The 22,691-nt window shown below is 42.1% G+C and overlaps 1 protein-coding gene across 11 annotated transcripts in view; it reads right to left on the reverse strand.

Annotated features, from left to right (window-relative positions):
• RASAL2 (RAS protein activator like 2) overlaps window positions 1–22,691 on the reverse strand; it is a 160,746-nt gene that overhangs the window by 54,490 nt on the left and 83,565 nt on the right. For 10 of the 11 annotated variants that reach the window (XM_015636564.3, XM_015636563.3, XM_015636562.3 and 7 more), the window contains exon 3: window positions 19,847–19,970. In XM_015636564.3, coding sequence (XP_015492050.1) covers window positions 19,847–19,970 — 124 coding nt within the window. Of the gene's footprint in view, window positions 1–9,269; window positions 9,370–19,846; window positions 19,971–22,691 lie in introns of those variants that run through there. The other variant, XM_015636571.2, reaches the window with a different exon arrangement.

Raw genomic sequence — 22,691 nt, forward strand, 5'->3', positions numbered from 1 at the left:
CAGGGGGAATCGCTCCTCTTCCTCAGGACAGGGGGAATTGCTCCTCCTCCTCAGCAGTGAGAACAATCCCTGCTGGATTCAGCCCCCGCTGCCATGGGGTAAAGCAGAGAGAGGTAAGGAGACAGCAGCAATCTTGGGGGCTCAAAGAAGCCATCAGCACTGGTGGGTGGTTATCTATCTAAAAAAACTAAAAACAAGCTAAATGGGAAATAATTCTGCCCTGCCTGGACAGCAAGCTCACTCTGCAGTGAAGACTCGTCACCGTGACTTTATGAAGGGTCACACTTAATCGTATGGGATTTACAACCCAAGATTTATTCTACACAAAAGAGCATTTTGCAGGTTTACACATGCACGAGCAGGGACGAATCCTGCTAAGTGAGGGACTCCTGGGCCCCACAAATCAAAATTGCCTTTGTCCTCAGGGGATGGGGCTGATGCTCTGATCAAACTGCGCTCTTTAAAGAGACAGCTGCCTTTTGTTCATCAGTTTCTGAACCTGTCTTTATTTTAAATAATTTATACACTTGCCAATCCCTATTACAAACAAGGATATTTGCTGACCACTGACTAAAACTCAAGCTACACCAAAAAGCCATTAGATCAGCAAGGCAAAAAATTAGATACCAACCAACAAATGAAGAAAAAAAAAAAGCTATCAAGTCCCAGCAGGGAGGAAAATTCCAATTACTAAGACAAACTGTAGCAAGTATTGTTTGTGCAGGACAGATATTTTCATAAAACACCTGCCAAGCAGGGCATTTGCTTTACAGAATTCCCAGTTAATGAGGGAACATGGGACAGGAGGTTCAGGAGTGAGGTACCCCAGCAGCGTGCCAGACTGAGCAGAGCTGTCCTCCTGTTCCCACTGAAAAAATGTGTCTGCATCCCATATCTGGGATGAAAACCCAGAAACACTTCCTACATCATATAAAATCCTGTGATAGCTAGATTTCTATGCAAAAAGAGCTGATTTTTAAAATATTTTTAATTTTTTTTTACAAAATGAACTGTTCCAACAAATTTCCCTCTGTGTGGGAGGATCACATTTTGTCCAGCTTCCACAAGTAGAACCTTTTCTTTAAGACTGTGCAAACTGATGACATAAATATACTTGTAATAAGAATGGAATTAAAGAACTTTCAGAGAAAGGATTAGATAGTTATTTTGGTTTATATGGTTGGTCAATATGAAATGAAAATTTCAACCCCTTTCTTTTAGTTCTCTAATCAAACACTGTATTCACAATCACCTGAGACTGTCTTTCCATTAAAAACTTGCAGTATTAACTATCAGTGCTATAAATAAAAGGTTCTAGAGAAAACAGAGTTATGAGTATTGATTTCCTATGAACATTTACCAATTTTACATCCTTTCTAGGAGTACAAATCCCATACAGATCCTGTTTTCCTCCCTGGCTGCCTCATCTTGTGTAATAATTTAGCTTTATTAATCCCTTCCAATATTTTAAAATGTTCATGATAGCAGAGGAAGTGTATTACATATCAAATATGAAACTGGCTTATTGGAGTATTTTAAAATATGTGAAGATAAAAAAAAAAAACTTTGTAAGAAATGGAACTAGAGCTGGCAAAGACTTCAGTCAGGAGGATGCAACTAGGAACTGAAAGGACAGTGAAGTTTTTGATAAGCAGATTTCTTCAGTGAATTAACATTCCTGGGGAAATCCACAGAGGAGGAAAACCTGCATAAATACATCTCTATTATTTATCTTCATTTTGTGTGGTTTAACAGGTCACATTAACGTGCAGGTCACCTGCCAGCAAGGGACTGTCAGTCATGAGACAGACATCAGAAGTAAAGCAAGAATTAAAAAGTCCTTGTAAGAAAGTAAGTCATGAACACAGTCTCCCTAGAAATTTAAAGTGATAGAAAAGATGTAGAAGAGCCACTGACACGAGAAAACAAATCCATCTAACCTGACTTGAAACATCTTCAGAACATCACCCATCAATGGACTTCATCCATTCACTGAATTCTTTCTGAACAAAGACCTATCTTCCAGAAAAAGGGGCATTCAATTGTCACCACAAAAGGCAAAGACATAAAGAGCCTGTGTGATCCCCTGTAAGCTGTTCCAATGGTTAACTCCACTCCTGCTTAGCAAATTGCTCCTTAGCTCCAAGACTGAATTTATCAAACCTCATCTCCCAACCACTGGGCTCTGGCTGATGTTTTTCTGCTTTGATAGTCCATTATCAAACACTGGTATCAGAAATGTCCTCTCTGCTTACATCCTTTGAATACTTAGTTTCAAACAATCCCTTCAAATATATCTTCAGACTCCTCTGGAGCACTGATTTTGATTTTTAAACCTTTGCTGTGCAAGAAAGCCAGAGACACAGCTCCACAGCTGCAGGAGGGATGTAGTGCTGGTCACAGCAGAAGTTACACTGTGAATAGCTTCTTAAATTTCTCTTAAAGGAGGTCTTGTGCTCTAAAGCTTTCCAAAAACCATAAAAAAAGTCTTGTCCAAATTTTCCAGGACAGCCAGATTGTAAGATAAAATGCAAATCAGCATGAGAAGACTATTCAAAACATGACTAGCTTATTTTCATGCTGTGGGACCTACCTACAGTGGGAGTTTGTTGAAATGCAAATCCAGATACAAATGGCTCTATCAACCAGAGTAGAAGTATGGAAAATATGAAAATATAGAGAGGTGGCAAGGGTCAGGAAAGTAGTAATTTAAAACAAAAGAACAAAAAAACAAAAAAAAACCCCAAAACAATCAAAAAGCAAGGACAATAATCAGCTAATAACTGTCTTGAGAGACTGCTTTCCAAAATTAGTACCAGTGGCTGTACAGAATAGCAGGTGAAAACATCAGAAAACCTGTTCAAAGTGTTTGGGTTTATCTCTCTCACCCCTGACTTCTAAAAGCAGATGAGTTCTCAAGCCTGTAAATTAAACCAAAGCCTTCTGCTTTGGAGCATCTTACAAAAGTCAGTCATTTAAAACTTGTCTACATCCCTTCCTGGTAATTCCTGCATTACAGCCTCTGACTGAACTCTGCAGTTATCACAAATGTCACTCTCCTGAAGTTCTGTGTCTGAAATCTGTGAAGCTAAGAAGCTTTGCCATCCTGTCAATTTAAAAATTAGCTTTCTTGATCAGTGAAACTACTCAGAAGCATGAGTCTCAGAAGTTTCTACAGGAATTTTTAGTGAATGAGAATTCATAATATATGCAAATAATAGAGCAAAGATGCCTTGTGATGCAGATGCTTTGTAAGCACATAGTCACAGTGATATTATAAATCATAATGTATTAATGTTCTTTGCAAGGGGAGGAAAAATGGGTCTTACATGCACTAGGGACAGGTGCTGACAGACTGATTGATGGATATTGCCTTAGTCAGTAGATGATGTCCTCACAGCAATATACTTCAGATATTGTACACCCAAGTCATTTTTAATAAAATGTCTTACAGATAATTTAGGAATGAATAAGGAACAATGAATGTTTGTTTTTCCAACCCCTGGATCAATGTTGTGTGTCAGGCAAAACTACTCACCTTCATACCTGCCCATTAGGAAATAACAGGAGTTATTTTAGGCACTTTGCCCCAGAAAAATGCAAAGCAGTACTAACTTTCCAGTCCTATTTTCAATGCCACAGCATGGAACAAGCAGCTAGCTTGAAAGTAAGTTTCCCAGACACCTAAAAATGACAATTCTATATGCACAAGGCTCTGTTTCCTTCATTAAATCATTTTAAATGCCTACCTATAATGAAAGTAATTTTGCTTTGAGGAGCAGCATCACAATATAACAGCCTCCTAACCAAGCTGTGATCTAGTTCAAGAGGATCCCAGTGGACAAGGCTGAGTAATGCAATCTGTATTAGGAAATCATGATGGAAGTATTCACAGTTATTTTGGAACATGGGTAACTTTTTTGGCTTAAGCTACCTAAGCCAAAGCAGCGTGTAGTGCTGTTACATGATCCTATGAACAAGCTACGAGCAGAATAATTCTGCTGCAGTGTAAATCAATAGCAGATTTATGCCAGACATAAGAAGATGTGGACAGCCCCACTGGAGCATGGCAAAGTACACAGAAAGCCCTTTTTAATCAGAAAAAAAATAAAATAAAATGGAAGGACACTCAAGCCTCTCTTCAATCCAGTTCATTTATTGTGGAAAGCGAAACCATGCTGATGAAGTGCCAGCCCACACATACACATTATCCTCTAGTGTTTTATCCTTTCAGATTGCTTAATGAAGTGATTTTAGCACAGTCACTGATCTCTACACTCTCTCTCAACAGCTCTTATCCAGATGCAGATGACAACCTCTGCACACTGATGTAATATTGTCACTTAGCTGGGTAATTCTTCTCTTTTCCAGAGTGAGCACCACCAGCCTTCCCAGCCCAGCTGAGGTCAGACCTTAACCAGTGGTTACTCAGGAGGGGGGCAGAAAAAAAGAATTTTCTAAATAATAGTTTCTGGAGCAGAGAGGAATCCAGGGGCAGTGAAAGCTGTGCCTGCTGACAGCCTGGAAAGATGAATAGGGACAGAAAGGCTCAAAATGAAGGTGAGAAAAATAACAAACCTTGAAGCTCTCTATTCTATAATAATACAGGTAATTCAGCTGGGCACAACTGATGGATTTTCAGAACTTTACTGATGAACAACCATGGGGTATTCTTTCCCACTTCCACACCAACTTAATTACATTTTTGTACTGAATCCAACTTCCTTGGTATCCTCAGAATAGCTAAGGGATTCAGCTAAGTTACACTGCTAGCAGGACGGCAAGTTTGTAAGTACCTATTAATGACCACTCCAAAAATATTAAGCCAATTTAATTCCAAATTAGGGCCAAGACATTATTTACAGAGCCATCCACTCTGGAGTGCCTTTCCATATGCCTCATGTCAACAGACATCTTGCATTAAAGTATGAATACACCCAGCCATATATTTAATGAGCAGAATGTAAAGGGTACTTAATTTTTGATGCTGGCATTCACAAGATGACATTTTTCCCAAGAATTTTTCTTGCTCACCTTGCAGGCCACGGAGTTTGCACAATTCATGTCTTCACAAGTGCTGTATTTTGTGAAAATAATTGATTAAGGTAGTTTTGTTGGCATGCTTCCACCATTCATGTTGGTCTCTACTATTACTTCCTGACCTACTGTTGTTCCTTGGGCATACAGGCTCAACCAGAGCTGGGAAACACCCAGGAATGATTTTTCTTATTTAGACTCATTTGGATGACATCTCCAAAAAGCAAACAAACGAAAGAACAAGTTAGAGAGGGCTGGCGATTGGGTACTGGTTGGTTTGGAGTCTTTTGTCCTTCTATGACTCCACATTATCACATAGATAACAGAGAACTAGAATTTTGAGAAAAACAGTTCATGTGACAGAGAACTAAATATGAGAGTGAAGTAAGTACATGAAGTAAGTATCTTATCATTCAGTCTGCAACCTTCTGGCTCCATCAGAATGCCTGACACCCACACTTGGAAGCTTGGATGGCTGTGAGATGCCATTCACCACGATCAAGTGATGATCTACTGACCATGACACTTAGTCTGGCCAGATCACACAGGAACTGCCCCATCAGCTTAAGCATTATTTACCCTCTTCCTAATAATTTTGGTTCCAGGTAACAGCCTTACTTAGCACTCCCACAACGAGTTCAACTTGTTGCTTTCAGCACAAGCCAAATACCAGCGATTCCTGCAGAGCAGGGTTGAGGGTGCCGTGCCAGCAGGGAGCTTTACTCCACCCTGAGGTCACTGCTTGCTCCCTTTATGTATCAAGAAACCGCAGCTTTGCCAACACCATCAGATGTGAGCTGAACCCTCCGTGACCGGCACAGGCAACAACAACACAAAAATGTTACCTGCACTTTTAACACCACATAAGGAGACAGAAAACCACCACCAAAATGCTCTTAGCGTGCAGTAGCCCGAAAGCACACGGCTTGCACTTACCAGGTAGGCAGCAGAAAAGCAGGAGCATTCCAGAGAACGAGTGGCTGTGACCAGCAATATGATTCCCTACCCCTGCCCATGAATCATGTGGTCTCCCTCCCTCCTACTGCTCAGTTCCACCTGTGTTTGTAGGAAGACTTTGTTCATCTCTGCAGAAGCACCAAAATACAGCAACTGCCAAAGCCCAGGGCCCTGCCAGACTCCAGAGATCGGTGCAAGAAAGGCAGCATATGGAGGGGTTATTTAATCTCTTCCCAAATTAGGGACCAGATTTGGTGGTGAAGCAAGCAAGCACGGCAAGGGAAGAGACTGCACAGCTCAAGGAATTTTTACAAGGACATACCAAGTCCTCCATCTTGTGGACATAGGCTTAATTTCTGACTGATGCAATATCTTAAAGCTTCCTCCTGGACACTCTGGTGGGAGTCTCCCTGGAGAAAATACAGCTGACATTTTGGAGTGACCTTGGGACATATTAGGCCAGGGCTTTAAGAGGGTGAACGCTGTGAAAGCTGGCATTAGAATTATGCTTTATTTTGTACAGTTGGCATTTTTCTGTAGCCATTACCCCTGGAACCAAACAGATGTGGAGACAATTACAACATTCTATTCTAGAAAAAGGACCTGTCTGTCACAGTTTCAATGAGACTGAGCTTGGAAATCTGACTGAAGCCCACTCCAAAATGAATCAAAACAATTAGGAAAATGGATAACTAAATAGAAAAAATAGTTTTAATCCCCACTTTTTAGGTCAGATGTTGATGTTTTAATGCTTGTGGTTGGTGCCACCTTTGAAGGTTGCCCAGGGACTTGACTCTAAGGAAATGTGTTGGCAGAGCTGTTTCACTTCTCTGGCAGGTGTTCACATCACAACACTGCCCTCCTAAAGTCCCTGCTGAGCACACTGCAGGTGCAGGAGAAGAAAAATGCAATTATCACGTGTTACCACAGCAGACCCACAGCCCAAGGATCAGAACTGTTCTGCTAGTCAAGAATGCATCAGAAAAAATTTCTGCACTGAAACAGTGGTCAAGCACTGGAACAGGCTGCCCAGCAAAGTGGTGGAGGTTTTTAACACCTGGAAGTGTTAAAACAAAGTGTGCATGTGGCTTTTAGGGACATTGTTTAGCGGTGGCCTCGGAGGTGCCAGGTTAACGGAGCTGATGATCTTGGAGATCATTTCCAACCTTAATGATTCTCTGGTTCCACACAGATTCACCACAGCCATTCCTAGCTGCCACCACCTGCTCAGGGAAGCAGCTATTACTCTGCAACCCAATTTTTGCAGTCATGTGTACCACAATAACTTCACCATTGTTTCCCATTAAATCCATAACATATATACTCCTAGCCTGTAGACAATTTCACATGTGGAGGTGATAGTGCTGAAACCATGAGCTCTGCATGTAGTTACATCATTTGCTTGCTGACTTCCCATGCAGATTTCCTCCCTCCCCCTTACCAGATGCAGTCACCCATAGCTGAAGAAAATAAAATGGAAAGGGATCATAAGGTCTCCCTTTTGCCATTGGCACAGTTTCAAATCCCACCATTATTAGCCCTCCTAAAAACATTTGTGCTGTCTGATGCCAATTAGCCAAGAAATCTAGATAAAAGGAAGTGTTTCCTTTGTGAAGAATTAAAGCTTGAACAAGGTACATACCTCTAACAGGCTGGGAAATGGATCTCTTGCCATTTACAAACACCATCCACACCCTGTAATTTGCTGCATCCCCAAATTCTCTGACTTCCAATATTACACATTACACTGACTGCCAGATATCAGAAAATGGCAAGGTTAAGGCTCAGTGCAGCAGAATGTCCCTTCTTCCTGCTTATGCACAAATGAAGCTGATTTGTTCCCATGAGCTTTAAAGAGCCATGACAGATCTTTCTGACACAAGTCACCTCAAGTATTCATTGCAATTACACTTTTCTCGCCCCCTCCCCAGAGATTTTGAAGAGAAAAAGAATGTGATCACCCACAGAGTATCAGATAAAGCTGGGCACAACATGAAGAATTTGCAGGAATATAAGTTGCTGCTCAAATCTGCCTTCTACAACTCCCTGGTATTGTACTCTAAATTCTCTACCCTATTAGCATGTTAATCGTATGAAAGAGCCCCAAAAAGAGACAGAAAATTCTAAAGGCAACCTCGTGGTAACCACCCCAAAATCACCTAAATGAAATTTGGAAGGGATAGGCATTGTGGTGCCTTGAACTTTTCTGAACAGTTTGCCAAAAGTTTGCTTGCTTTTCAAAGAAACGGGTGTTTATCCAAAAAAAGCTAAGGCAGAAGGTTTTCATTTTCTGATCATGTAATTCAAAAGCAGCTGCAGAACAAGCCCATTGGTTCAGGCTAACAAAAACAGTCTCTCCAAGTTAGTAAATTAATATTCACCCTGTCTACGGATGAGGAGGAAAATGACTAAGGAGGATGTTGTAATCAGCACCTATTAAAGGAGGTTTCCAAGGTAGAAAACATTTGACTCAGGAGATTCCATTCTCCGGTTTCTTAGACAACATTTATTGGTTTTGTACCTACTGGAACATGTTCAACCGTATCAAAAGGCAGGAAACTTAAATGCTCTCTAGCTTGCTATCACTTAATACATTTTAGGACAGAAGCTGCTGGAAAAGCAAGTGGCATTGCTAAGGCAGTGTGTCTTTTATATTGGAAGAAAACCAAATCTTGATTTTTATGTGCAACCTGTAGGATTCCCTGAACTGCTTTAATTTACCATCACTTTCTGGAGGACAGGAAGCAAGGTTGGCAACATCCTTCCTATGCTGGAAACATCACAGGTAAACATTGACAAATATTCCCACAGTGTGCCCTTGAATGATGATGGCTGGCCTTATCTAGAAATCCAATGTCATTTTAAAATGTACTGACTTAGGCAAGGGCTTTCAGTGAGAGGGAGAAAAATAAACCTCATGGCTTAAATGGCAATAAAATAGATTTCTAAAATAAAATAGATTTCTAGCTCTGAAAGCTGTTTACAAAAGCCTGTTCTCCACCTTTGCATCTACATGTTGTTCTAATATTAATATTTAATTTCCGTACCAGCGAGCAGAAAAGTACCAATGTAATCATCTCTTTAAAGACCTTTGCATAAAGCTGCATTGATGAATAAAAGAGTTGATAGACACATGCAACACGGATAAAACCCCAGCAAGTTTCTAGCTGCTTTGAGTCAGCAGAACACCTCTGTGCCTTCCAGAACCCCGGAATCACGGCAGGAATCAAAGCAGGGATCACGGCAGGAATCACGGCAGGAGGGATGTGTCTCACCTGTGCACTGCATCCTCTGGGAATCCTAGCAGCTCCACCATGGTCCTGCCAGGATGCCGAGCGGGAAGGCAGCCGAGCCTCCGCTCTCTCCTCTCCTCTGCCGGCCGGCCAGGAATGCAGAAAAGCCAGAGCCGGAGCCGTCCGAGCCTCCCAGTTCAGCTCCTCGGCTGGGGCTGAGAGAGAGCCGCCCTCCGAGAGCCGCCCGCCCTCCCAGCGCAGGGGATGCTCCCCGAAAACAGCGACACGATGAACACACGCTCCATTCTCCCCTGTCCCGAGGGAGGGCGGCGAGCCGAGGCAGCGCAGGCACTCGGGGTGGGGTGGAAGGGGTGTGGGCAGGAGGAGGCACTCCTGTGAAATCCCGGCTGATGCTGAGAAAAGTCAGGGATTTCAAGCAGCTGACTCCCAGGCTAAAAGCGGCTACAGGGAAACTTAAGAGGGCGATATCACTGCAGACGCTGTCCATAGTGCAAGGATCTGCCAGTTTACATGAAAACATCTCATGAGCTGGACCAGCAGCTACTTCTGAATGTGTCTGAAAAACTGCACTTCCTTTGAAGATGTTTCCCCACTTCAAATGCTTCTACAGCTTAGGAAATACACAGCACCAAAAAAGCCCCAAGAGTCACTTAAACAAACAATGAACTTCCCTCCCCCTCTTTGTTTTTTGCACTGCCTTTTATTTTGGTCTTTATATTATTTTTGTTTTTATATTCAGAGATCTGTAGTTTTGGGAATGAAACTGTGAAGTCTGATACCAATTACCTTTTCCTGAGCTCTGACTTTTTTTTTTTTTTAATTTTATTTTAGAAGTGCCAAGAGCTGAACTTCCAGGCACAGCATTTTTATTTATTTATAGCTCTTTAAGGCACAGAAGCCAAACCCTACACAGTTTTGTTGTTGCTGCCACCATATCGTCCCTTTACATGCTGTGACACCCTGACAGAAGAGTGTGTCACGTTTAAAAGCCCATGGTCTGCCCTCCAGCAGGTCCCACCTGCCAGCCAGGGGCACCAGAGCACACAAACACACACAAACACACACACACAAGAAGAATGTGAAGTTGTTCAGCCTGTTGCTAAACAAGCTAAAATTGCTCACCAAGATCTGAGGGGCTGCATGCTCCCTCCTACCTTTTGCTGTTGTCAAGAGCAAGTGTTCTGTTTAATTTTCTTCAATTTTTTTTCCTAATATTTTTCTAATTTTGCCATTTGTCTGCAATACAATACTCTCCTCTGATTCACTCCCTTTTTCCACTACCTTTTTTCTTGCAGGGTCACTTGAAACAAGCTTCTGCACATTGTGTCTCAGGTAACAATTTCCCACACCCCCAGTGCTTCTCCTGGAAGAAACAGTAGCTTTGGTCACCCTGCCTCCTGCCAGGGGTCAGGTGGAAAATCTGCAGGAAAAGCAAGCCTAGCCCTTGGGAAAGAAACTAACTCAAAGTGTGCTTAAACATTACTGACTGTAAAATAAATTATAAAAAATTGTTAGTGCTCCCTTGCCCTCTAAAGCCAATCACTAAACTACACCCAGGGATCCTGCACCAAAGGTAGCACTGGAACAGAAGAGAAGCTCCAAAAAAAAGGCATTCTCCCCCTAAAATCTGTCACTAACAGCAGTTAAATAAAATATACAGCCCCTCCAAAGGACAGATTAGTTTGACCTGCTGCTTGGAAATGCCCAATTACTGGGAAAACTTGGGATCATGATGGAGCCAGACTCTGCAGAAAGCAGCAAGAGCATTATAAGTGCCCATGATCTCTCTGTGGCTGCCCCTGCCCATGAATGCTCTGGTAATTACACAGCACTCCTCATTCCAGAGCTCTGTTCCAGCAGCATCTGCAGCACCACAGAAAAGCATCTCTCCAGAGGGTGGAGCAACATCACACAACTCATGTGTACCACAGGGCACCAGAGAAAAGATGGAAAAATTAAGGACTGGGACATGAAAGTTAGCCTGTACATCTCTTCAAAGGGTTCTTGTGCTTTTATGGGCAAACCCTGGCTTCTTGCTTTCTTTCGTTTTTTAAAAATTATTAGAATTATTTATCTATTTATTTGTAATTTGTCTGGATTTGTTTCCACATTTTGCTTTTTCTTTCCCCATCATTTAGGAATCCTCTGTTTTTAAAATCAGGTTCTAACAGAAGGGTTAAAACTTTAGATTCAGCTCTGATATACGGCCATAATCTGCCTATTTCTCCCAAAGAAGCCATTTTTAGTGATGCAGGAATCAGTCCGGGTATCTATTTTTATCAATCCTACAGCATGATGTATTGACCTCAAAAAAGATTTCTGAAATGCTCAAAAATCTGTCTGACTCAAGCAAAGACATCTGCTAAAGACTTAGGTAGAAAGAGTGAATGGGGGCAATTAATAAATAAATTAGGGGTGAGAAAGCCAGATTATACAAGCACTTGGATTGATTCTAGAAATCTACCCAGATTCAGAAATTCAAAATGCAATTTGCAAAGTCTAGGGATAAAAGTTGTTTTCAAAAGGCTGTGACATTGAATAAAAATTATTAGAGCCCCCTGATAATATTATGTGATTTCTGTTCAAATAACAGGACTTCTCTGCTGCTGCTTTAGCTTGTCCATGCCACAGGACACTGGTGAGGAGGAACAAGTGAGATGACTGGAATTTTCAATGGTCAGATCCTAAACTGTATCCAGCTCACTGAAACGTCAAGGAATTATTTACAATTTCAACTGAGAGAAAAATATTAAGCAGAAAAACCCTTCCATTCTTCACTGGGTGATGCAGGAGATCAAGCAGCCTCAAACATGCATCAAGAATTATTAGTCTTAATAATAATAAAAGCACTTTACTGGACACCAATTGTACCTTAATGGGCACTAATCACTGCTAGAATGCACAGTCCTCTCCAGCTCTGAGGCTGCATTTGGGAATCCAGGATTAGTTTGCAGCACAGAGGTGCCTGGTAGAAGAGTTCCTGATGAACTCCAGTGGAGTTCAATAGCCCAGTTTTCCTCTGTAGCTTTATTGTTTTTCCTTTAAGTAAATTATCTCTCTCTGCTGAGCTGCTGAAACGTTTTTGTCCATTTTGCAGATAAAAATCACAGTTCTAATTCTTTCCTCCCCCTGTGGCATGAAAGAGGGATCACTGACAAAGGGTGGCAGGTTAATAAAATCCCCAGGACGTGCTTGGGCCGTGCCTCCACTCCTACTGCAAGAGCACTGGCTCCATCAAAGCCAGCACAGAGAGCAGCTCTGTATCACACCCAAGCTCCTCTAACTCCAGGCTGCTGCTGGGGGTAATTTGGAACATCTCCCAGGTCAGATTCAAAGCCAGCCCATCAACACAACAAGGATGTGAGCGTGACTTCGCTGTGTGAACCCAAATCCATTTCCCTGGCAAGTGACAGCAGCAGCACCAAGGAGGGTGGGAGGGCAGGGAGGAAGGAATGTGCACATCCCTGCACAGCAGAGACAGCTTTGGACATTTAATTTCATAGAGACTTCAAACTCGATGCACCTAATCCAATCTCATAAATACTTGCATTTTCGGGTTTCAATTTTTACTAAAACCATAAACTGATCTAATTCTGTAAATAAATACCAAACCCTGAGCCAGATCAGTACATTTAAGTTTAGCTCAACAGTTCAAATTAACTCTAGACAAGACAAGGAAATTCAGGCAGTAGGAAGAAAGGCTAATTTTCCATTGAGTGCTAAGCCAGTCGTTACTGATGGAAAAAAGGTAAGTATACATGGTTGGGTGAAGTGTAATTACTTTTTGCTACAAGATAAACAACTAGAAAAGAAAAGCTACCAAACTGAACAATCCACAGTGAGTTCATGTATGATTTAAGGTAGATTTCTCTAAATAATTTAATAAATATTTTTTTATTGGTGTTCTTGAGAAAACAAAGGAAAATCACAGGGCCCTTTATAACAAACCAAGGTTTGGTTTGAACACAGGCAACAAATCTGCCCCAGATGGCCCAAGAGCCACCAGCTCTTAGAAATTACTACATTGCATAACATGCTCTCCCTTACAAAGTGTTCTTTATGCTCTCAATATAACATTTAAAAATCACTAAAGTGATTTTTTTTTGTGTATGTGCTCTGGAAGCAGTGGGCAGGGATGTAATATACATTTCCAAGGGGGTAAAAAAAAAGCCCTAATGGATTATGTGTCAATATTAGAAGGCTGAGATTATGTGTTCTTTCCCCTTATCTCTGCCCTAAAAAGGTTTAAGATCTAAACAGATAAAATTTGCTTCATGATGAAACTCAGCTTTTAGCACAGATGATCTGCGTGCAAGGGAATAAAGTTTCAGCAGCATTCAGAACAAACCAAAATCCTTTGGCTTCGCTTGCGTTAAAGAAGAAGAAAGATAGCAGCTTGGCAATTTTCTGTATACAAATAACTCCAATTGCCCAGGGGAATGTCACTGAGATGCAGGCATCCTGTTTGTTACATCTAGCCTCCCTGGAGTCAGCTTTAATTTCAAGCTGAGTTGTCTAAACTCTTCATCCTTCCAAGGCAGGCAAATTGCACTGTACATTGTCCAAATTTCAGATTACTTCAGGGCTTTTCCAAAAGTTTCCTAACCTCTTTTGTGGATGCAAAAGATAGCAGGGCACTTTTCACACAGTAGATGTTTCACTTTGTAGCCTGTAAAGTTGTCCAAGAGCAGCTGGATTCCACAGGAGGTTTTTTTAAAAGGCAACTCATGGTTTGCATGCATTTACATTTTGGGATAGAACACGATGGGTAAACAATGTCATCTAAAGACTTAAAAGTTTTAGAATTTCAATTGATCTTGGCAAAGTTACACTCCCTACTACTCAAGTCAGAGCAGTAAGAGATTGTGACCCAAGGCACCAGGCAGTGAAGCAGGCAAAGGCTGTAGTAGTCAGCAAACCCTTGTTTGTGTAATAACATGAGCCACAGGCTTCAGATCCCAGCATGCTAAAGCTCCCACGCATGGGCCCTGGCAGCTCTGGCAGAAGTTCTGGGCTGAAGGGGAGCAGAAAATGGAGCCATGGGGCTCAAAATGCATGGGATCACCTGCAGCCTGTGGAAACACTGTGTGGTGTCACGTCCCACAGGGTGCAGAGCCGTGCTCCCTGTCCTGACCTCAGTCCAGCATCACCTTGCAGCTGCTGGAGGCACTGCAATTGAGGCTTGTGGTACAAAGCACAGGTGAAAAAGAAAAAGAAAATCCCCAACCACTCACTGAGACTTGCTAAATTACATGATAAAGGGAACTGGCAGCAAGGCATCTGATTCTCCTGGGTCTGCAGAGAGGAGGATGGGAATCTCTCACAGGTACACAGAAACACGCTCGTGCAAGCCCAGGTGGGGCAAACCCAGAGAGCTGCAAACATGTCAAGTCAGCACATCTGAATCCACCTTCCTGCCAGAGATACTGCCAAACACACCCCTCAGTCTGCCAAAAAAACCCAAGCCCTGTTTTGTATCCCTGCCATACATAACAATTGACAGTAGGTGGGTATTTTGCACATGGCAGCAGGGTGAAAAAGCAGACAGTGCTACTGGGGAAATTACTTCATCTAGACACATCATAAACCCCTACAGAGGAGATACAGGGAGCTGGGAAGTTTCATCCCTAATTTCTAACAGATATTCTTTGTAGGCCAAGCTGAGTGGTGGAAGCTGAAGGACAGCCCTTTTGCTGGCACATAGTTTTCTTAGAAGTTGCAGGACTTTACATCAAATTCCTGCATATCTCCTAAGATGAACATAAAAATCTTTACTCAGTGTAAAGACTGGTGCATTGCAGATTCTTCCATTGAGCAGGTCACAAACAATCTTTTTTCTTCCAAAACAAACTGTCTCCCTCTCCCCACCTCTAAAACTAGTAACCCTTTCCAGGTATTTATCCTAGCTCTTACTGTACAAGGATATTAATTATGTGGTGAGCAGAGAGTGTATCTGTTTTTTCTTTCATCACAAATACTCATTCCAGCTGGAATATACAGAAAGCAAAGCTCAGCTTTAATAGTTTTAGTTGTAAACAACTTTGTCTTAGAAACAGCAGTTATTAAAATCACCCCAGGAATCTCTTTAGCTCTTGTGTGTTCTCTCCTGCCAGGTTTTTACCTGAAGGAAGAGCATGGGCTGGGTATTGGAGCAATCCTCCCCAGGCAGGAGGGCTCAGCAGAGACTTGCAGGATCTGTTCTAAGAGGTACACACAAATGAAACCAGATGCTGCTTAACTCATCTTCTATTTCTCACTCTGATTCCAAAGCCTCTGGAATTTTAGAAGAGGACAGAGGCAGGATTGCTGCCCAGCTAACTGCTCACCTGGTAGCAATGCAATTTGGGCCTGGCCTCAAAACAGAACAGTGCTTCATTCCCAATGCTAGTGGACTCAGGGTGAGGACAAAAGTAAAATTTTCAAGGAGCATCTTCACCTCTGACCTCCTTTCAGCAATCTTTTTCCAAGAGAGGCACTTTCAGACTGAGAGAAAGCTGGGTTAACTTGTTTCAACAAGTGAAACAGTCTAACTTTGCTTCTTGGATGATTTCACCTCCAAATATAAAAAGAAGACTTATTTGCATCACCACTAGCCTTTCTAAGCATCAGAGGATCTCAAACACTCTGATAATGCTCTTTCCCAATACTTTAAAATTAAAAAATACCCATCAGCAACAAAAACCAAACCCCAAAGCCTTTCCTCACTTTCAATTCCTCCTGGTATTTTCACATATGCAGGCAAAAACCCCCTCTTATTAATGCCACAAAGCTGCCAGAATCCAAACTTTTGCTGTGTAGTCTCCTTAACAACTCATTTAGAGTGAGCAGGTGGCAAGAAGGAAGCAGAGCAAGAGAGAAGACAATTATTTTGGGAAAGGAAGTGGTAACTGCTACTAGCCTGTCAAACAGCATGAATGGTGGAAATCTGAGTCATGCTTTTACTGTATGAATGGGCTAATTCCAACACACTATAATAAACAATGATCCCTTAAAAGGATGTAATCTCCCTAACAGGAAAAAATACACCTGTTAGAAAAAGAGCAGGATCTGAAGCAGAAACAGAGGCAAAATAGAGATGGGCCAGCTTGAGTTCCTCTTCCTGTGACATTTAGGTGCTGGTCTTCAGGGCCTGCACCCCATTTTGTAACAGAATTGGCCCACTGCAAATAACATTTGAGAGAAGGTTAGAGGCTGTTGAGCTGGAGTTAGGAAGAAATTACAGCTACATTTTTAGCCTTCCTGAATGGAGGCTCCTCTGAGTAAGTGCTGCCAAGATGAAATCCCAGCAAGTAAATGACATATTTAGAGTGTGCCTGTTCACTCACAGAGGCATTACTACAATGATAGGGATTATGCACCAAGGAAATTTTATGGCATATATTTAATGGATGGCTTGCTGACACAACTTAGTGTACAGTGGATCTTCCAGACAGGAATTAAGAATCTCAGCATTAGCAACAACCTCTCCACTGACAGCAAGCAGAGGGCAAGCTGCTAAGCTAGCAGCATATGCTGAGTGTCTCTGGAGTTACAGTTTTTAAATGATTGTATTAGTTTTCAGTGTTTAAACAAGTCACTTTCTATCTTGTGAGGTTTTTTTCTGCCTCTGCCCCTCTGGCCCTCGTTTGAGGGTGACCACAGTGGTTTCTGCCTGCACAGAAGGGATGGCTCAGCTGCTCTTCTGGCAGCTGCTGAACCATCACAAATTACGGCTTGCTGTACTGAAGTATGTGGAAATTGGTGTCTATCTTAGTCCATGGGACTGTAACCATGGTGGTGCAGCAGCTGCCTCCCAAACAGCTGAGCCAACCCTGCAGCAAGGGTGAAAAATGAAAGATACGGGGAGAACGACTTCAGCAGCCCTTGGGTGAAGCACACTTGACTTAATGCTGAACTCTGGGGAGCTACACATCTCTTGCTTCAATTTCTCAGATGTAATGTGGGTAGTTTTTCTCCCACACACTTCCTAGGAATGGTGCTGCACGGATGTGTGCATAATTCTGTAAAGAATGCCACAGAAATCTGCAGAAAGGGTGCTGATTATGCAAAGCCCTTGAAGAACAGGCACTGCTCCATTTGCTCCATTAACAAAAAGATTCTCATACAAATTATAACTTTATTGCTACAAATGAAAAAAAATAAAAAGAGCCCCATTCTCTCCCCTTTATCCTTTTTAATAAATAAATCTATTAATTAATAAATTACAAGAGAGGTATGGCAACTTTACTTAGGGAAAAGAGCAAACGCTATTGCTGTGTCTTCACTTCACTCTGCACTAGAGTCATTCCTAAGGAGCTCTTCTGCAAGGAATAATTTCAGATATCACTGTCAGATGCAAGGCCTGCAGTTGCCATGTTATCCACATGCTTCCCTAGGACAAGCTTGATACTCTTTATCAGCTCTGCATAGCAATTTCTCTACCAGATCCTGTAGCTGCCTCTGCTGCGCCTTTCAGCGTTTGGTGTCCATTCCAAAGCTATTTTAGTGCAGTTGTTATCTGTACTGCTTGTGATATGTCCTGGCTGCCACCATCTGTTTCTTCCTCTGTATAGATGTGCAGTGGTTCCCTTCACTAATGTGTCCTCTGGCTCAGCATCTTGTCATAAAGCTATTCCCACTGCTTGCTACCAACCCACTTTTTTCATTAGCAGGAATTCTGTAATCATGACAAGAGACATTTTTAACCAGGATGTGAGAACAAGGGAACTGCCTAGGGCACTGCATTCTGAGATTATATATGACCTTCCCTCCCCCTCACTCTCATCCACACTCACAGAAAGGGCATTGCTCAATTTTTCCCTTTCCACTGCATGCCCAATTGCTTTGCCTACACACTCTGTGACATCTGCATTCACTACAGTTGTAGCTCTCACAGGGAGAAGACCATGGAGATATCCTGTACTTTTAATATATTCTTGTCAGGCATATATCAAATAACACACTACAAGATGCCACTTGCATCTAAAACTGAAGCAAAATAACACAGCAAGGCAGATACCAAAAAGCAGAGTCATCCATTCTCTATGGCCTTCAAAAAAAAAAAAATCAAGAATGTTATAAGGTTCCATTTATAAACATTACACTGGGATTTCCAGCTATTGAGATACTCAGTGAAGTCTAGAAAATCTACTCATTTTTTGCACATGGCATAGAAGAAGGCATTTAAATCTTAGATTTTTAAAAGTCTTTCTAGCTTGTGAAGCTATAAATAACATTCATTGCCTAGTGCAGACTGGCTGCAATACAATTCTTCATTCACCTCACTAACCATATACCTGGGGTAAGTATTTTGCTAACAACAATATGTAAACATGATTAATACCAGGTTTAGCTCCAAACAAGAATGAACATTTATTCATATGGCAAAACAAGATGATCATTTAGAGGTGCATTTGAAACGCCACAAACAAATCCAGTCAGGGCTCTTTTCATGTCACTCATCTTAAAGTATTTTGCAGTTTTTCCTCCTAAATAACCAACTTTGCCTTTTTTATTTTCAGACTTCCAATCTGGAATCTAAGAAATAAAAAAAAGAATCTTATCTGCCTTCCTCAAATAAGGAAAAGTTAAACAGTGCTATTGACAGGTACAAATAAATAAGCAATACAGTTGAATGTGTTAATTAACTATCTACAAGAGTGGGATTTTCCTTACTTGTGTGAAGTATACTTGCAAAATAAAATTCTTAGTAAAAAAAAAAAATCCCATCTGAGGCTGTGAAATGAAAAATACCTTATCTGCTCTTAACCTTTGATAGCAATTATCAAGGCTGCTTTACTATTTACAGATGCATGTTTATGCCTCATAGCTCCCTCTCCCAGGAGTGACATTTTGCACAGCTGAACCAGAGAAGAACTGCTCCTAAGTCTCACCAGCCTATGTGAAGGAAAGCTTGAAGGAAGAGAAAGAAGAGCTTGGTTGTGTGTGGTTGCTGCCTCTTCCTTCTTTTCTGGGAAGAGCTGGAGTGGTGCTCTTTATGCAGCCACAGGTGGTGTGGAAAGGGAACTGGGCCAAACCTGGACTTGGGGAACCACTGCAACACAGCTTTTGTCTGTCATTTTTAATACCAATCTTTTCTTTTGCTTTGTGTAAATTTCAACATGGATAATTATAGCCAACAGCAGGCAAATGGCTGCTTCTTTTAGGAACTGCACCCTGAACAGGCATGAGGTAAGCTAGAGAAAAACCTGTTACTCAGTGCTTGTTGTGAAAATATGAAGCAAAGGAAATTCCAGAGGTGAGGTAAAACATAACCACCTAACAGTTCTAAACCAGTGGGAACCACTTAGAGCCATCTGCAAGGGCTGCATTCCTACTGACCCGCATCCAGCAGCTCTCACCTTTCAATGCCAGGGCTGCCTGGCGAGTTTAAAAAAACGGCTACCAAGCTCCCCATGAGCCACGTTCCTCCAGCATTCCATAACCATCTCCCTGCTAATTGGAAAAGCCCTGGTTTTGCTGGAGGCAACGCCTGGGCTGCACGACCTCCACATCCCGCGGTGGTACCCACCCAGCCGGGATGCTCTGGCAGGGCGCTGCCCTGTGAGAGCTCGAAGCTCAGCTGATTTCTTGTTTTCTCGTGGCCGAGGTTCTCTTACCTAGTTGGGCGGCCCCCTCTGCTGGGTACTCGGGGAACTGGCCCTCGGAGGGGACGCTGACAGTGCGGCGCAGGCAGCGCCCGCGGGAGGCATCCTGCGGCTCCTGGACCCCTTCTGTAGGTACCTGCAGGACAAACAACATGCCAACAGCTGTTAACTCCCCCCCAAACCACGCTGGTAATATGTCATCTTGATAGGGGATTTCGTTTTCTATTCATCTGCTGATAGCTCTCGAGCATAATTTGGAATTTGTGGCTTTAGCACAAAATTCCATCCAAAACTTTGCAGAAATAAAACTTGGTGGACAAAGGCGCGGTCCCCAGGCTGCAGAGAGCCTCCTCCAAAGGTTAAGAGCCCTGAGCAGCACGCTCATGGCCATGGTCCAGCAGATCTTGGCATGGTCAGGTACTAACTAAGCTCAGAATTGGTGAACCACTGGATTTGTGAGAGTCACAAATACAGGTACAGCGTGAGACCAGCCTGCTCTAAACAAAATACAGCTCTGTGAACATGTAAAATGAGCCTGGTCAGCAGCTCTGCATCTCTTGGGACTGGACATGTTTTAAACAGTTGTATAAAGTGCTCTGTGGTCAGATAAATGGACTCATGGATGGGGAGGCACCAAAACACAAGAAGTGCAGAAATAAATAGCATGTGAAGACCAAAGCAGACATCTACAACCTTCCTAACACTCCTCAAGCCCCCACCACTCCAGCAAGTAGCTCAGCAAAGCACTGAGGAGAATGACACAGCCTTGCAGAGTCAGGACTCTAATGGTGATTCAGCCTTTCAGCTTTTTTTTTTTCCCCATCCAGCTTTATCCTCTTCTTTCTCTGTTGAGACTTCACCATCCTGGGAATTCTCTGACACTGAGCTGATATCCTGAAGCTGCTGGCTCAGGACTGGGATCTGAGCAGTGTTAACTCTGTGATAAAAAGGTACATAGGGACAGTCCACAAGCTGATCATTTTAGCAATCTTAGCAATTTTCATCACAGGTCACATTTCCATGACAAATTCCACAATTTAATGAGGGTGTGTTCAGAGCTCAGGCTCTAAATCCTCAAACAGCATCCCAGCTCACCTGCCAATGAACATACTTTTTAAGTATAAAAAGTCTGTATTGGGGATTTCTAGCAGTTTGATGATGAGGGGATTTCAGAAGAAGTAAGAGTAAGAGCTTTCCAAGCATTTAATGGCTCTTAAAGGCAAACTAAGATAGTCTCTTTTAAAAAAATGCAGGTGGAAAAAAAAAATCTTCATAGCAGGTAAGATTTTTCAAGATTGGAAAGAGTGGTTCAAGATAAACTTGAGAATTTGCAGACTCTTCTGATCTAACAGTCAGGAAGTTTGGAATCATGTCAGAAAAACAGTTAAATAATTAATTTTAATTTTTACCTTCCTTCAGAAAGGTTTTGACATGGAAATCCACTTTAAAAATGTTGACAGCAAACATTTCTCTGGGCCTTTGGAAATTAAATAATTTAGTTTGCTTGGGAATTGAGGCAAATCTTATCTTTTGGCTGGGTTCAGCTTTGATAAACTGTTTTTTACAGGTGAAACATGTTTGCTCTAAGACCCCCAACATCACAAATCCTTTGGGGAAGGCAGTGAGATCTGGGAAGAGCTTCCCCCAGGGCCCCACACAGCAGTGTTTGCTCCTGCTGTTTTCCCTTGGGATCACCACTGTCATACCACTACTGGTGTCAGTCACAGGAGAGGGAAGAGCAGGAAAATACATCCCAGGTGTGCTGCTGCTGGCCCCTGTCACCAGCACCAGTTGTCACAGTGATTGCAGGTCTTTGCTATCCTTTGCCCTTGATTAAAACCACCTCTAAATCCATGAAGAGAGATGAGGTTTGGGTGCAGGGAGGGAAAAGGAAGAATCTAACACAGTGAAAAGTGTTGTTCATCTTCATTTCCAAGTGAACACAAGACTAAAACATTCAGCAGGATTGCAGCCAAGTTGCTGACAAAGCCTAGCTAAAAAGCAGCCCAAAGCCAGGTGCAGCCATTTGTCACATCCCTCCAAGTGGAAGTGCTGTGCACGGTGTTGTCTGTCTGGAACCACTCCTCATTCCCTTTTTCCCTGTTTTAAATGGCTCTGATTTTACAGACACCTCTACTGTACCTTCACAGCTCCTCCCACCCGATGGAACAGGTTTCCCAGAGCAGATGGAAACATCCACACCTTCCTGACAGGGAAAACTCTTCCTTGTAGAAAAAACACCTGATTTGGATGGACATCTATCTATACCTGTTCTCCTTGTCTTGGAAAATGCTGTTAAATATTATCACACTGGGATATGCTGTAATAATTGCACATCTCCTATCACTCAGGACTCCTTATTTGCTAAGTCATCTCTCATGTTCCTAAAGGGGTTAATTTTCTTTCTACTTACTTTCTGGGCATTGATCTCTTCCTTTCATTAATAATTTTCACTCTTCAGTCTCACCTATTCTCATTCTATGAAGTTGACAAGGTGTCAAGTAATTAATGTTTTCCTACACTACACAAGGTGATTCTGCCAGACTATTCTTGTCTAAGTAATTACAGATATTTTTGGATCAAGTTGCACTTCAAAATGTCTCTGATTTTCAACCTACTCTTGCTCGGCACAAAATTTTTCTTGCATATACTTCAATCAAACTGCCTTGACAATAAATTCATAGTGGTGGGACACTATGAGAAATGAGTTTTCTCTACTACACTGCTTATTTCTGTAGTGTTCCACTGGTCTTAAAAATCTGCAATTCATAATGCTCTATTTTAGCAGCACTAACTGAAAAAAGGAAACCATGGAGAACTCTTCCATTTACCTGTTTACATTTTACATATGTTTTTC

Source organism: Parus major, chromosome 8, assembly GCF_001522545.3.
Source record: "Parus major isolate Abel chromosome 8, Parus_major1.1, whole genome shotgun sequence".
In the NCBI taxonomy this organism is placed as follows: domain Eukaryota; kingdom Metazoa; phylum Chordata; class Aves; order Passeriformes; family Paridae; genus Parus; species Parus major.